The sequence below is a fragment of the Apodemus sylvaticus genome, chromosome 19 (genome assembly GCF_947179515.1).
Source record: "Apodemus sylvaticus chromosome 19, mApoSyl1.1, whole genome shotgun sequence".
Taxonomy (NCBI): Eukaryota; Metazoa; Chordata; class Mammalia; order Rodentia; family Muridae; genus Apodemus; species Apodemus sylvaticus.
In genome coordinates this window covers 6,762,528-6,774,817 of record NC_067490.1, presented here as the reverse complement: position 1 = coordinate 6,774,817, position 12,290 = coordinate 6,762,528, and the positions used below count along the sequence as shown (strand labels likewise).

Here is a 12,290-nt window from a genome sequence, read left to right as displayed (position 1 = left end):
CACTTCATCAGTCCCTCAGCAACTAGAGGCCTTTGTGTTAGCGAAGTGAGCTCAAGCGAATGTGTTCACAATAGGAGAATCTTTACAAAAATTGTAGGAAAATGTATAAAATAAATAAAAATGTGTATCCTACTATATGAACATTGAGTTACCATTTACTGGGTCAGCTAAAGAGGGAAACTAAAGCATTTTTCAAGGGCAGTGAGGGGAGGGGAAGAGGGAGGTCCAAAGCAGAGCACTTAGTGAGGATGCCCAAGGCCAAGGGTTCAATTCCCAGCACAGCAAACAAAACAAACCCCTAAGTTCACAACATCCTTAAAGCATCTTCACAGAGGCAGTCACCTACCCCATCCGCCATGACAAAGTGGACGCCCTTGCGATCTGTGTTGTCCAGGACAAAATTCCGAAACGCATTGATGTTCTCTGGGCGGGTGATATCTCCATCTCCATCAACCCCACCCTCACCTGATGGAAGACAAGAAACTGTGAGGTTGTCTGCTTCCAGCAGATGGCCCAGGGGCTCTGAGAAGCAGCACCCATCCTGTCTCTGCTGAGGTCAGCAAGAGCCAAACCCTGTTCTCAGAAACCACAGCTCAAAGGGAACCGACCAGCCTAAAGTCATCAACAGAAGCAGAGGATCTGGCTTTTCAAAGCACTTATGTTTAAAAAATAGTATTAGTCAGGCATGGGGACTCATGCCTACAGGTATTCAGGAGGCTGAAGCAGGAACACTGCCCATAAATTTAAGGCAAGTCAGGAAGTTTTATGATGGCCACACAAGTTATGATGGTACAAAGTGAGATCCCGCCCCAAAACATCAAATCCTAGCCAGCACTTGGGAGGCTAAAGCAAGTGGAGGATCTCTGAGCTGAGGCCAGCCTGGTCTACACAGCTGAGTTCCAGGCTAGCCAGGGTTATATAAAGACCCTGTGTCAAAACAAACAAGCAAACAAATGAGCAAACAAACAAACAGAATAAAACCAAACCACGAGAAAGCAAACAACCACTACCTCCATAAGAATGGAGGTTAGGAAAGAATTCAGGATTTGCTGACACAGCCCAGTCTGTTTGTCAGGCACTGGGACTCCGGGAGCCACCAAGCTGTCTGCTAGGAAGTGCAGTTGATACCAACAAACAGGGCTGCAGCTGGCCTTACGATCTGTTTGTGAGAAACTGCCAGTTTTCAGCTAGGAATCAGGCAGTTTCATTACCCCAATCACCACACAAGATCCACCATCCTGCAAGGAGGAATTACACGGCTTTGATGAGTTTACCTAGGGAGTGCAGATCTGTGGTTTAAAAAACAAAAAAGATCCTTGCCAGGGTCTAACAGAACAGGAAGAGCACAGGTAGCAACAGCTTGGGCCTTGAAGTTCCCACACGGAAGTGACCCTATCTCCTAGTGCCCAGCCTGTCCGGCGTCCTACCGTAGTAGGGCTCAAAGAGCTCACTGGAGGCTGCGTAGAAGTCCTCCAGCTTGAAGTCATTAGGGCCCTTCAGTGTCATCCCAAAGCCTTTTGCGTGCCACTTCTTCCTCCACAGCACGTACTCGGAGAAGCCACCAGGGCCTGCACACACATCAGCAAAGTACAGAAGGTCAATTTCCGACTCCTTCAGCAGTGGCTTCTGCAGAGAGAGGTGGAAGAAAAGGAGATAGGGAAACAGGCGGCTCAGTGAGGAAAAGGAGAACTCAAGGAACAAGAGGCACTCATCAGCGAGCATAAACCAGCACTCCCTCTACCCAGCCACCACACACAAAACATTTCCAGTCACCACTGCCCACTGGAGCTCCCTCTCCCAAAATATCCTCAGCACCTTTCCCACAACCAGACCGACTCATGACTCCTCAGACAAGCACCTCTGTGCCTATCTAAGTGTCTCCATGTCTCAGGGTTGTTCCCTCCCCACACTGCCCCACGCTTGTAACCTGGTGAGCAGAACACCACAGACAGGAAGAAACACTGAGATACACAACAACTGTCCACAGCAGCTGGGTCGGAGTCTAGGGGCCTGAGCATTAGATGACGGCTCTCCCTAAGCAGCCCCCACTGCCCAGCTTCTAGGGGCCGCCTTCCTATAGCACGGTCTCAATCTTCCTTCCCTGGCTCCTCCCCCCCTGGCGTCCTTCAGTTGCCTTTACTTTGGAATAAGTTTATACTTAGATAGTGCAGAGTCCCTGTGCTTTTCGTGTAGCTGCCAGTCTTACTGACGGACTGCAGAGCCATGGTATGGTTGTCAGAACCAAGAGACCAGGAAGAAGAGTACAGCACTGTTAAAGCAAACTCAGGTGTCAGACGTCACTGGCGCCTTCTGCTACTTGAGCACATCACACCAGAGTTTCCTCATCTACCCTCCTGTGTCCTTTGTCCAGTGCATGCTGCGAGCTGCCAAGGAGGCAGCGGGGATGCTAGTCTAGCAGCAGTAGCAGTCTCTGGGGATCCTCAGAGCCCCCATGCCATGTTAGGGCTGATGAGACCAAAAAAAAAAAAAATCACTTGACTTTCTATTGATAGTGTTCTTTCTTTCTTCTTTTTATGGAGGAGGGGATAGGTGGGGCCAGTGTGAGACAGAGTTTCTCTGTGTAGCCCTTGCTGTTCAGAAACTTGCTCTGAACCAGTCTGGCCTCTGGCTCCCAGGTGCTGAGGTTAAAGGCGTGCTCCAGCAGCAGCAGCAGCAGCCCAGCTAGTGACAGTATTTGTTCACCTCAAGTCACTTTACCTTTAACCGTGAACTGACACTGCCCCGAGCACGGGTCAGCAGCAGGTGCTTCTGCTCTACACATGCTGCCCCGGGCCAGGGCCAGCACAGTAACCCACCGACTGTCTAGAGACACAAATCATCTGCATAGATGATACTAAGACAAAACTGCAAGAGTGTGACCACAGAAGCCTCCAGCTAGCCAGGTCTGTGGCTCCTTCCTGCCTTGGCCTTTCTTTTCTGCAGGCTGGACAAAGCTGGCAGACTGTCCAGGACTGCGCAACTGCTTGATAAGAGCAGAAAGCAGAAAGTTCTAGGAAACTGACACCCTCGTATTTGCAACCCTGTCACTCTTGGGTGTCAAAGGCTAGGGAGTAAGCACATCTCTGGAGAAAGTGACTTTAGCAAAAGTCAACGTCATCAAGCTTTAACCAGCCCGCACAGGACCACTGGAACCTATCAGCTCTTTCCAAGTCTGCTCACTACTCTACCCCAGTACTCTGGAATGGGTTCTGAAGATCCACTTGTAGTCCATATACTGGGATTATAATCATTTTCATATACACCCAAGAGCATTTGCCAAGAACATCACTAGCACTCTGCAGTCAGCAGAGTGGGTGGGGCAGGAGTCCCAAGTTTAAGCACTGTAAACACGGAATAGAAGGAAACAATGTTTCTCAGCATGGGTGCCTTAGCCCTAGGCTCCAACCTCTCTGGCCAAAGGGTAAGTCAGGAAGCTCAAGGACTCAATGTATCTCCATAAGGTGCCTAAATATAATCTCATCGTGTGGTTTCAAAAACCAGCGGTTTGTAGGTGCGTGGTATTGTACATATACCATCCAGCACTTGGGAAGCTGAGGCAGGAGGATTACTGTGAAGTCAAGGATACTCTAGGTTACATAGCAAGACCTTGTAATGAGACAAGGGGCAGGTAGTTCTTAGCTCTGCCACTTGCTCACTTGGAAGTCAGGACAAGCACATATCTGAAGCCCTTCAGCTCAATTGCTCAATTATAAACTGGGATGAGTGTAGGTATTTCTCTAGGCTGCTGTAGGATTAAATGCTGCAACTGTGGCAAAAAAATCTTTCTAAACTATAAACTAGCCACAAATATTAGGTGACATATTCAACTAGATCAACTTCCTTAGAGTCAGACCTCCAGTCATTTCCGCATTCTTCTCCTCTGTCTGCCAAGGGCAGCATTGCTCAGGAAGTGAGTCAGGAGCCCCGTGAGTCCTTTACTGCTACCCCTAAGACCGAAAGGGAACACCCACATTCACTGTCTCCATCACATGTTACAGATGGGCTTCTCTCAGATAAATAAAATCCTCCTCTCTCCTTCTCTCTACCCCAGCTTCCAGTTTTCCAGTGCTTAGGCAATGATTTGTCTGACCTAAAACACCAGGCCCCAGTGCGCCTAAGTTTCTGGCCACTCCCATGTCAGCTGGCCACAGCTCCAAGAACACATTAGGCGAGGCTTTTACTCAGATCCTCAGGGAAAATGGAGATGAAAAAGAAGAACACACCGGACACTACAGAGAAATCACTTTTTGCATTGCGAGTGCAAAGACACACCTCTGACAGGGCAATTCTCCCTGGCTACTGTCAATCAGTTCAGGTCAAGACGCTGCCTGAAGCTGTCCAAACATGCGGCATCTCCCTCTGTAAGGAGCATCCACCTGGGCCTGAATGGTACAGCCTGCTGCCTACACTTCGTTCTCATGATAGTCAAGGACAATAACGAGATTCCAGCTGCTGAGGGCATACACGTTCAAGAGCCCAGATGATGCTAGGGCTTCTCACCAGCTTAACAGAGCCCCTGTGCTAGGCAGGCCTTTAAAGGAAACCACTGGGAGCTTGGAAAATTAAATCAACATTGCATCAATCTAGTTTTCTCGAAATGCTAATTCCAAGAGCTTCTGTGCTACCTGCTGGCCCTGGAAGGCTGGAGGGAGTCCTGGAGAAGCCAATGAGTAAAGGCTGGAGGGTCTACACACCAGTTTTTACCAGCATGGGACCAGTAGCTGGGCAGGGAGAGCTGAAATATCAGAGAACTTGGAAATAAGTTCCTCTAGCTGCTGAGTAGTGAAGGGGGCAGGGTCTAGTAGAATGAGGGTTTGTGAAGCAGAAAGAGGTTTGGGGACAGCTGGCTCCTGGCCCTGTCACTGTAAAGGACACCAACTTTCTAGGACTGGGTAAAAACGCGTTGACCCCAAAGGGAATTCTAGAATGAAATTTCCCCTTTTGCTTTCCCTATCACTGTGGAGGGCTGACGTTCAGAGAAATGAGATGTAACAGAGCAGAAAATCATTTTGCTCTACCGCATCTAGAAAAAGGCCAAGTCTCATAATTACAATCCCACACAGAGCTTGTTCAGAGTAGCAGAAAGAGAAAATGACCCTGCTGAAATCACAGATCTTTAGGGCCTGGCCCACTGGGCCACTCCTGGGACCAGGAAGCACTGAAGGACTCTATCTGGGGAATGCAGCAGAATGCATCTCTACTGCATAGCAGGGACAAACAAATGGTGCTCTCCAGGCTACCCAAGCTTAAATGCACTTGACATCACAAAATCTCACCCCAGAAGAGTCCAGGGGATTTGTGAACATACGATCAAACACAAAATCCATGTTAGCCATCTTCATTGCTGCCCTGTAACAAAGCAAGATGGAAAAGCATGGGTCAATGCCAGGATACGGAAAACTGAGGCTCCAATCAAAGGCGGAGGGAGCTGTGCAAACAGGAAGCAGGGAAGTCCAGCCAACCTGTTCAAGAAGAAGACCCCGCGGATCATCTCGTAGGGATTGGCTCTGGTGCGTGCTCGCCGCATCTCCTCCCCATCCAGGATGTCAAACACACTCTGCCAAAAGAGAAAGAGATTCTAGAGTAAGAACTACCCAGGCCCTCTGGGGTACGACCAGGGCTTTTGCCTTCCAAGGAACTGGGTTCCTATTGTATCACAGCTTTGAAATAGCCCAATGTGTAACCCTGGCAAGGCCCTCAATCTCCTGGCCCTCAATGACCTCACGTGTAGAATGGTCAAAGCCCCAGTGAAACAGGTGCCTGGCTTGTGGTAAGTTGTTAAAAGTGCCCCTACAGAAAGGGTCACAGAAAGTCAACTCTTGTCCAGCTAATCCTCCCAGCAAACTGTTTCCTCACGACGCCACAACCTACCAAGGAACTGAAGTCCCAGCATCCAGCTCCACTGACTGGAACTCAAAACTTAAAAACAGGCTGGGTGGTGGCACATCCCATTAATCCCAACACCCAGAAGGCAGAGGCAGGCAGACCTCTGAGTTTGAAGCCAGCTTGGTCTACAGAGTGGGTTCTGAGACAGCCAGGGCTACACAAAGAAATCCTGTCTTAAAAAGCCAAAACAAACAAACAAGCAAGCAAATAACCTTCGAAACAAATCAAGACCAGGGTCTCCTGTGCACAAGCACTCACACAAACACAAGCGCACACCACACACACACACACACACACACCCTCCTAACTCTCCCCTTCAACATCCCTCCTAGAAACAGACATTCTCACTTCACTTGAGATATGGTTACCTATGGATATATTCCCAACCCTGTCTGCACAAAGAAGAGCTCTGTGAAGTAGCCTTCATCTTTCTCTAACCCACTTCCTCCTCAGAGTATACCCATGTGTCCCGACCCACACCAGGTCAGAGGATGTACCAGGAAGCTAACCTCCAAGTGCTGCTACACACTCCGATTTCATTTAACACTCAACCACCCAGAAGTATGCCTCCAATTTTACAGAGAAGACAGAGATACCCAAGCTACTAGCCCAAGGTCACACAGCAAAAACACTGTAGAAATGAGGTTTAAATACTGACTTGATACTACAAAATGATGCCAAACTTTCCCTTCACTGGCCCCTTGGATGTTACCCGGCTCTGATACACTGAGGTTTAGTGAGGTCTTTGCTGACTGCTCACCACCTGGACAACACACCAGTCCGAGGCCAGAGAGTTACCAGAAACACTGCTTTGGACCACTTCTATTCCCATCTCCAGGAAAACACTTAAATACCACACCCCCACAAAAAATAAAAATAAAAAAACTAAAAAAGCCCCGTGCCCTCACCACAGGCTTCCCACCTGGCCCAGCTCAGCCTTACCTTACACTTCAGCATACTGTGAAGCAGTTCTTCCCCACAGAACTCTGTTTCATCTTCAATAACCATCTTTCTCTGTGGGGAGAAGGAAATCATACATACTGACCCAGTGGAACTATCTCCTGGAGAGTGGGAGATTAGGGAGTACTCCGAGCAAGAGGGGACTTAAGTCCCTGCCAAGAATCAGCAATCCTTGAGGGGACAAAGAGGCAATCCCAAATCCCGCTGGCTGCGCTCCAGATGGCTGTGAGAAGCAGCCGTCTGTTGGGAGCTCTGGGTGGATACCATATGGCTACAGCACGCCCAAATGCTGAGGCTGGAACTCGCACACAGGCAGGAGATCCGCAAGTTGTATGCCCCTAGAGTAAAGGCAGAGGACGGGGCGCCTGCACGACAAGCCTGCACTTCATCCCAGAAGCCACACTCACATGAGCACACATGCTGGATCTGGGCACTTACGTGAACTTTACAGAAGACAAGGACCCAACTAGCCCTCGCCGGAGGTCAGCGCTAGCCCAGCCCATCCAAGCACCACTACCTCAAAGACAGCATCCAAAGTTCCGGGCTCCCAAAGGTCTTCCCACCCATGGGGTATGTGTGTGTACGTGTGTATGTGAAGGTACATCCATGACATGACATGCTTGTAGTGTTCAGAGGACACTCTCACGAGCTGGTTCTCTGCAGCCAATCACGCGGAATCCAGGAATCAGACTCATTTCATCAGGCCTGCATACAAGAGCTTTAACCACTGAGCCTTCTCTCTGGCCTCCTGTCAATTTTATACTTCTCAAAGTCACTGGGGGAGCTGAGGGCATATAGTTCAGGATGGAATACCTATGTCTGGTGTACACAAGTTCAATCCCTAACACTCTGAAAACAAACAAACGAAACCCCCCAAGAGCTACTGCTTAGATAACAGTTTACTAAAAGGAATCAAAACTGAGATTCTGCAATGTTCATTAATTAAAAGAGTAATGTGCTAAATCGGTTTATTTAAAATAACTTTATTTTCAAAACAAAGTTTATCCCTGGACACTCTTCATTGAGTAGCTTGGACAGGAAGGGGCTGGTCCCGCGCCCTGCGTTTGCATCTTTAGCAGCTGTCGCAGGCAGGCACTGGCCTCAGGAAAAGCCCACTGAGATCAGGTAGTCGTGAAGGCAGCTGTGACCCTGGGGCACTCCTGAGTCACCCTCCCCCGAGTCTGAGTGGCGCCCGCTCACCTCACTCTCAGTCTTCTAGAATGACAGTCAGTAAACAGTGCCTTTGCTGACAGTGCCCCTGTCACTCTGAGGACAGAACGCTGTCCTTTCCTCCCCGAACAGGGCCTAGCGGTGAGCAGAGGCTGCACAGACACAACCCAAGTGACTCCAAAGGCACCCACGGAGGGGAGGCAAGGGGAACTGTCTCTACTTTCTGGGTTTCATGCCACACCTCCTGGGGCACAGCCATGACACCACCTCCACAGGTCTCTAAAACTGCAGTAAGCACGCAGCAGACAAAAGGGAAAGAAGGGCAAAGGCAGAGACATACACTTTCCAGAGAGCCTACCTTTCCCACGACCATCCAGTCACTCATTTCCCGGGAGTCAGGAATCTCAGTGGTACATTCTGGAAACCATGACACCTGCTCACAGGCATTGGGCTAAAAACAAAAAAAGAGGCAGACTAGTCAGATGAGCTAGGCCGTTAGGGTTCTGCCAAACTCAGCAGGGTTCCCCAAAGCAATGCAGAGGGACTCAGACAGGCCAGGAAGGGTCTAAGCAGGTGGTGTGAAATGCAAGTGGTTAGACAGGGGAAATGGTAGCCGGAATCCTGAAGCTCAGCTCCCACTCTGCTTCAACCCTTTAGGACGGTTCTGGATCAGGGTTTCTCTCATCTGCTTCAGTGTTGCTTGACGACTGCCTGTTGTGTGTAAACACTCAACTGCAGAAAGCAATAAGAGTCCTTGGCTGAAGGTGTTTAATAAGAGACTGAGGACAGAGAAATACTAGGCACTGTCACATAAATACAACCGTCCTAAAGCCTTTCAGTTCTGTTCACAAAATAGCCCAGAAACCAGCAGACTGTCTCCCCGCCCCACTTCCAGGAGAGCAGATCATCTCTAATGGCCGCTTGCTCTTCACTTTTCAAGTACTTTCCTGCACTGACCTGAGCAGGGTTCTGACCCAGCTTACAGAGCTTCTCAAGAGCGAGGCCCTTACAGCACACAGTTGAGGCTGGTCAGAGGTCAGTTTCCCTCTGAATCACTGTCCAGTGAGCCCAGGACTAGAACGCTGAGGACCCTACCCCAGTGGCTATCCTGAGTGCAGCTGAGCAGACTGCTTCACAGGCAAGAGCTACCACTGACAACTGAGGCAATGAGATTAAAGGTAATATTACATGCTCTGAAAGGCATAAAATGGCATCACAATGCAAGATTTTGGGGCAAGGCAACCACTATCAAGACAGAAAAGCTAAAAAGGAAAATCACCGCAGCCTTTATGCATGGATCTGGTAGTGAGGTATGGTTTCTTCGCCCGGTCAAATCCACACCTTTAAGCACAAATGCAAACTCTATGCTGTATATGACAAGAAACCCAAACACACATTGGACATCCTATTGAGTAAAAGCAGAGCCAACCTCCCATGGAGTCTGTACACTAAGACTGCTCAGGGGTGGCTTTGCCTGAGATGTCAAACCTTGAACATGTGGGCTCCAGGAGCCCCTGAGCACTGTCCGTGTGTCCCACTGTGCAGCCTCCTTTGCCTTAAGGAAGAGGCTACCAACAGCGCAGCCAAGGCCTTCTTTCTTTACTGACAGCTTCTGTCTGAGAAGAGTGAATTATGGTCAATGGCAACTTCGATAGCCTCACCACAAAAAAGGGTTTTTTTAATAGCCTATCTCCTTAAAAAGCCATTTTTACAATCGACTTTCATTCTTCAAATTTAACAAAGTGTATTCACGCTCTGTCCCATGAAAGGATCAGAGCCACTACTTACTTGTTCCACACAAATGAAGATGAGGAAAACACTCAGTCTTTCTAAGGCCACAAAGGCATGAAGCCACAACTATAAATCTTTACCCAATTCCATACAGTCGCACCCATAGCTAGGAGGCAACAGCGCGGGCCCACCATGAGGCTGTTAGGTCAGGGCTCATCAGATTCGGAGAGAACCTCAGTCCATTTTCTCCATACACAGCTCACTGGCCTCCCTTCCCTGAGATGTCAGAGGCCAGCACCGCAGCAGTGTCCAGGCATTCAGAGCCACTGCTGCCTAACTACAGCCACCATGCTGTGGTCGGACGACCGTGCTGTTCCCTGACCTCAACCCTGCCGTGCTCAGATTACTGTTCTCCTCAGGTGCTTTTATCATCCCTTGACACTTCAAACCCTTGAGGAATAAGGTAGAAATGGTACAACGTCAACACTATCTGTGCATAACAAAGGAAAAGTCGCTCTTTGGCCTGGACATAGGGCTTGGTGATCAGTGCTTTCCTGGAATGTGTAAGATCTGAAGTTTGATTCTCAACCCTGCAGAAGTTTCTCTGTCTGACAAATACAATCAAGTAATAAACAATTGAGGCGCCCGCCCGCCTGCACACAGGAGAACAGCACACAAGCAAACATCTGCTCAGGACCTGGCTGACAAGCCTGTGAGGACAGCATCTCAGAGGCTCCTACCCTGTCCTGCACAGGAGGGGGAGGGGTGCTCAGCTGCCTGCCCAGCCCTCCTAGCAGAGAGCTCCCCAGCCTGTGAGGCCTATGAGGAACAGTCCACTGGAAAGAGACTGGAAAGGGCTCTGCAGCCAGGCTCCCTGGACCACACTGTCTACGAGCCTTAGTCCTAGAAAGCAGAGCACGCTGCCTCTGCACACTGCCCCCAGGGTTCTTCTCTGTCTCTGCTAGGGTTTCCACTGCTGTGATGAAGCACCATGGCCACAGTGCACCTAAGAAAGAAGTTCTACCTCACACAGGCAGGAACCTGGAGGCAGAGCTGATGTAGAGGTCGGGGAGGGGGGCTGCCTACTCAGTCTTTCTGTTTGTTTGTTTGTTTGTTTGTTTGTTTGAGACAGGATTTCTCTGTATAGCCCTGGCTATACTGCAACTCACACTGTAGACCAGGCAGTCCTTAAACTCACAGATGGCCTGCCTCTCCGTCCCAAGTGCTGGGATTAAAGGCGTGCACCACCATTGTTGCCTGGGTACTGCCTGTGTTCTTAGAGCACGCAGGACCAGCCCAGGGATGGCATCCCCCAGACTGAGCTGGGCCTTCCCCACCTATCCCATAATGCACCAGAGATTTGCCTAATCTGCTGGGGACATTTTCTCTCTCTTCTAAATAACTCTAGCTGGTGTTAAGCTGACATAAGATGCTAATTTTGAGTCTCTCTAACCACCCTACTCAAACTGCCTCCCAGGATTCTAATTTGTTAAACTCGGTTTCAGAGAGCCACCCATTCCAGAACTCCAGCAGCTTTCCAGTTTCCTTCCCACCCTCACCAGTTACCTCCGGCTCGTCTCGCCAGTCCACATTCAGCTCCTGATCGAACCCCTTCAGTGTCAGACCCAAACCACGACGACCTTTCTGACTGGAGGTCTCCACGATGTCCTTCCGACCCTGGCTGTATTTGCCCAATCCCTCGCCTTCCCTGAAGCCCATCTTGGCCTGAAAAAGAAGAACAAAGCACAGTTAATTCAGTCAACAGACATTCATCTAGTCTCTATCACAGGCCACACACAGTGACAAGCCCTGAGAAATAGCAATGACTGAGGCCTACGGTCTGCCTGTTAGCCTAACTCACTGTGGGTCAGTGTCTGCTCTGCAGGTGACAGTCTAGGCAGCCCCAGGCTAGATAAGTCACTGTAGTGCTGAAATGAAAAGCACCAAGAATACTTAATGAAGCTCACTGGACATTTGCAGCCATTCTGTCTGACTAAGTGAATGAACAGGAAATCCAAAGCAAAGCTGAAGAGAACCTAATTTAGGACACAGCAGCTTCAGCAGGAAGTTCTGCCTTACCCTTTGCCCAGACAAGTGGCAATCAGGCTAGGACACTGAGGGCTCACAGGAACCGTCAGTCAGGAGAGTGCTGTGAAAGTTCACTTCATGTTAAACAGAGAGGGAGGACACGTGGTGGTCCTGACATAGAAATACCTTTTTAAAGGCATTTTAAAGGCATAAATATGTGCACGCTAGACCCCAGAGCTACTAGACAAAGGTAAGACCTCAATGACCAGGAAGCCAAATCTCACAAGTCTTATCCAGCTGAGGCACTTCAAGGCCTCCATTCTGTTTGAGAGCTGCTACTGAAGCTTAGGAACAAGCAAACTCTGCAGCAGCCACAACCCTTTGCCAGGGTCTCATCCTGAGCTTTCCCATGCTCCACCTACCCAAAGACTGCAAGCTTTGAGTAGAACCTGGCCTATGTCTTCAGCAGGGCACGCCTCCCTCCAATCTAATCCAACAGAATCACAGGAGGCCAC

The 12,290-nt window shown here is 49.5% G+C and overlaps 1 protein-coding gene across 2 annotated transcripts in view; it reads right to left on the bottom strand.

Annotated features, from left to right (window-relative positions):
* The window catches only part of Cmtr1 (cap methyltransferase 1), a 42,132-nt gene that overhangs the window by 14,805 nt on the left and 15,037 nt on the right, over nucleotides 1-12,290 (bottom strand). For both annotated transcript variants that reach the window (XM_052164565.1, XM_052164566.1), the window contains exons 4-10: nucleotides 11,314-11,472; nucleotides 8,375-8,467; nucleotides 6,829-6,900; nucleotides 5,463-5,557; nucleotides 5,277-5,349; nucleotides 1,428-1,626; nucleotides 347-465 (exon numbers count right to left, since the gene is read on the bottom strand). In XM_052164565.1, coding sequence (XP_052020525.1) covers nucleotides 347-465; nucleotides 1,428-1,626; nucleotides 5,277-5,349; nucleotides 5,463-5,557; nucleotides 6,829-6,900; nucleotides 8,375-8,467; nucleotides 11,314-11,472 — 810 coding nt within the window. The remainder of the gene's footprint in view (nucleotides 1-346; nucleotides 466-1,427; nucleotides 1,627-5,276; nucleotides 5,350-5,462; nucleotides 5,558-6,828; nucleotides 6,901-8,374; nucleotides 8,468-11,313; nucleotides 11,473-12,290) is intronic.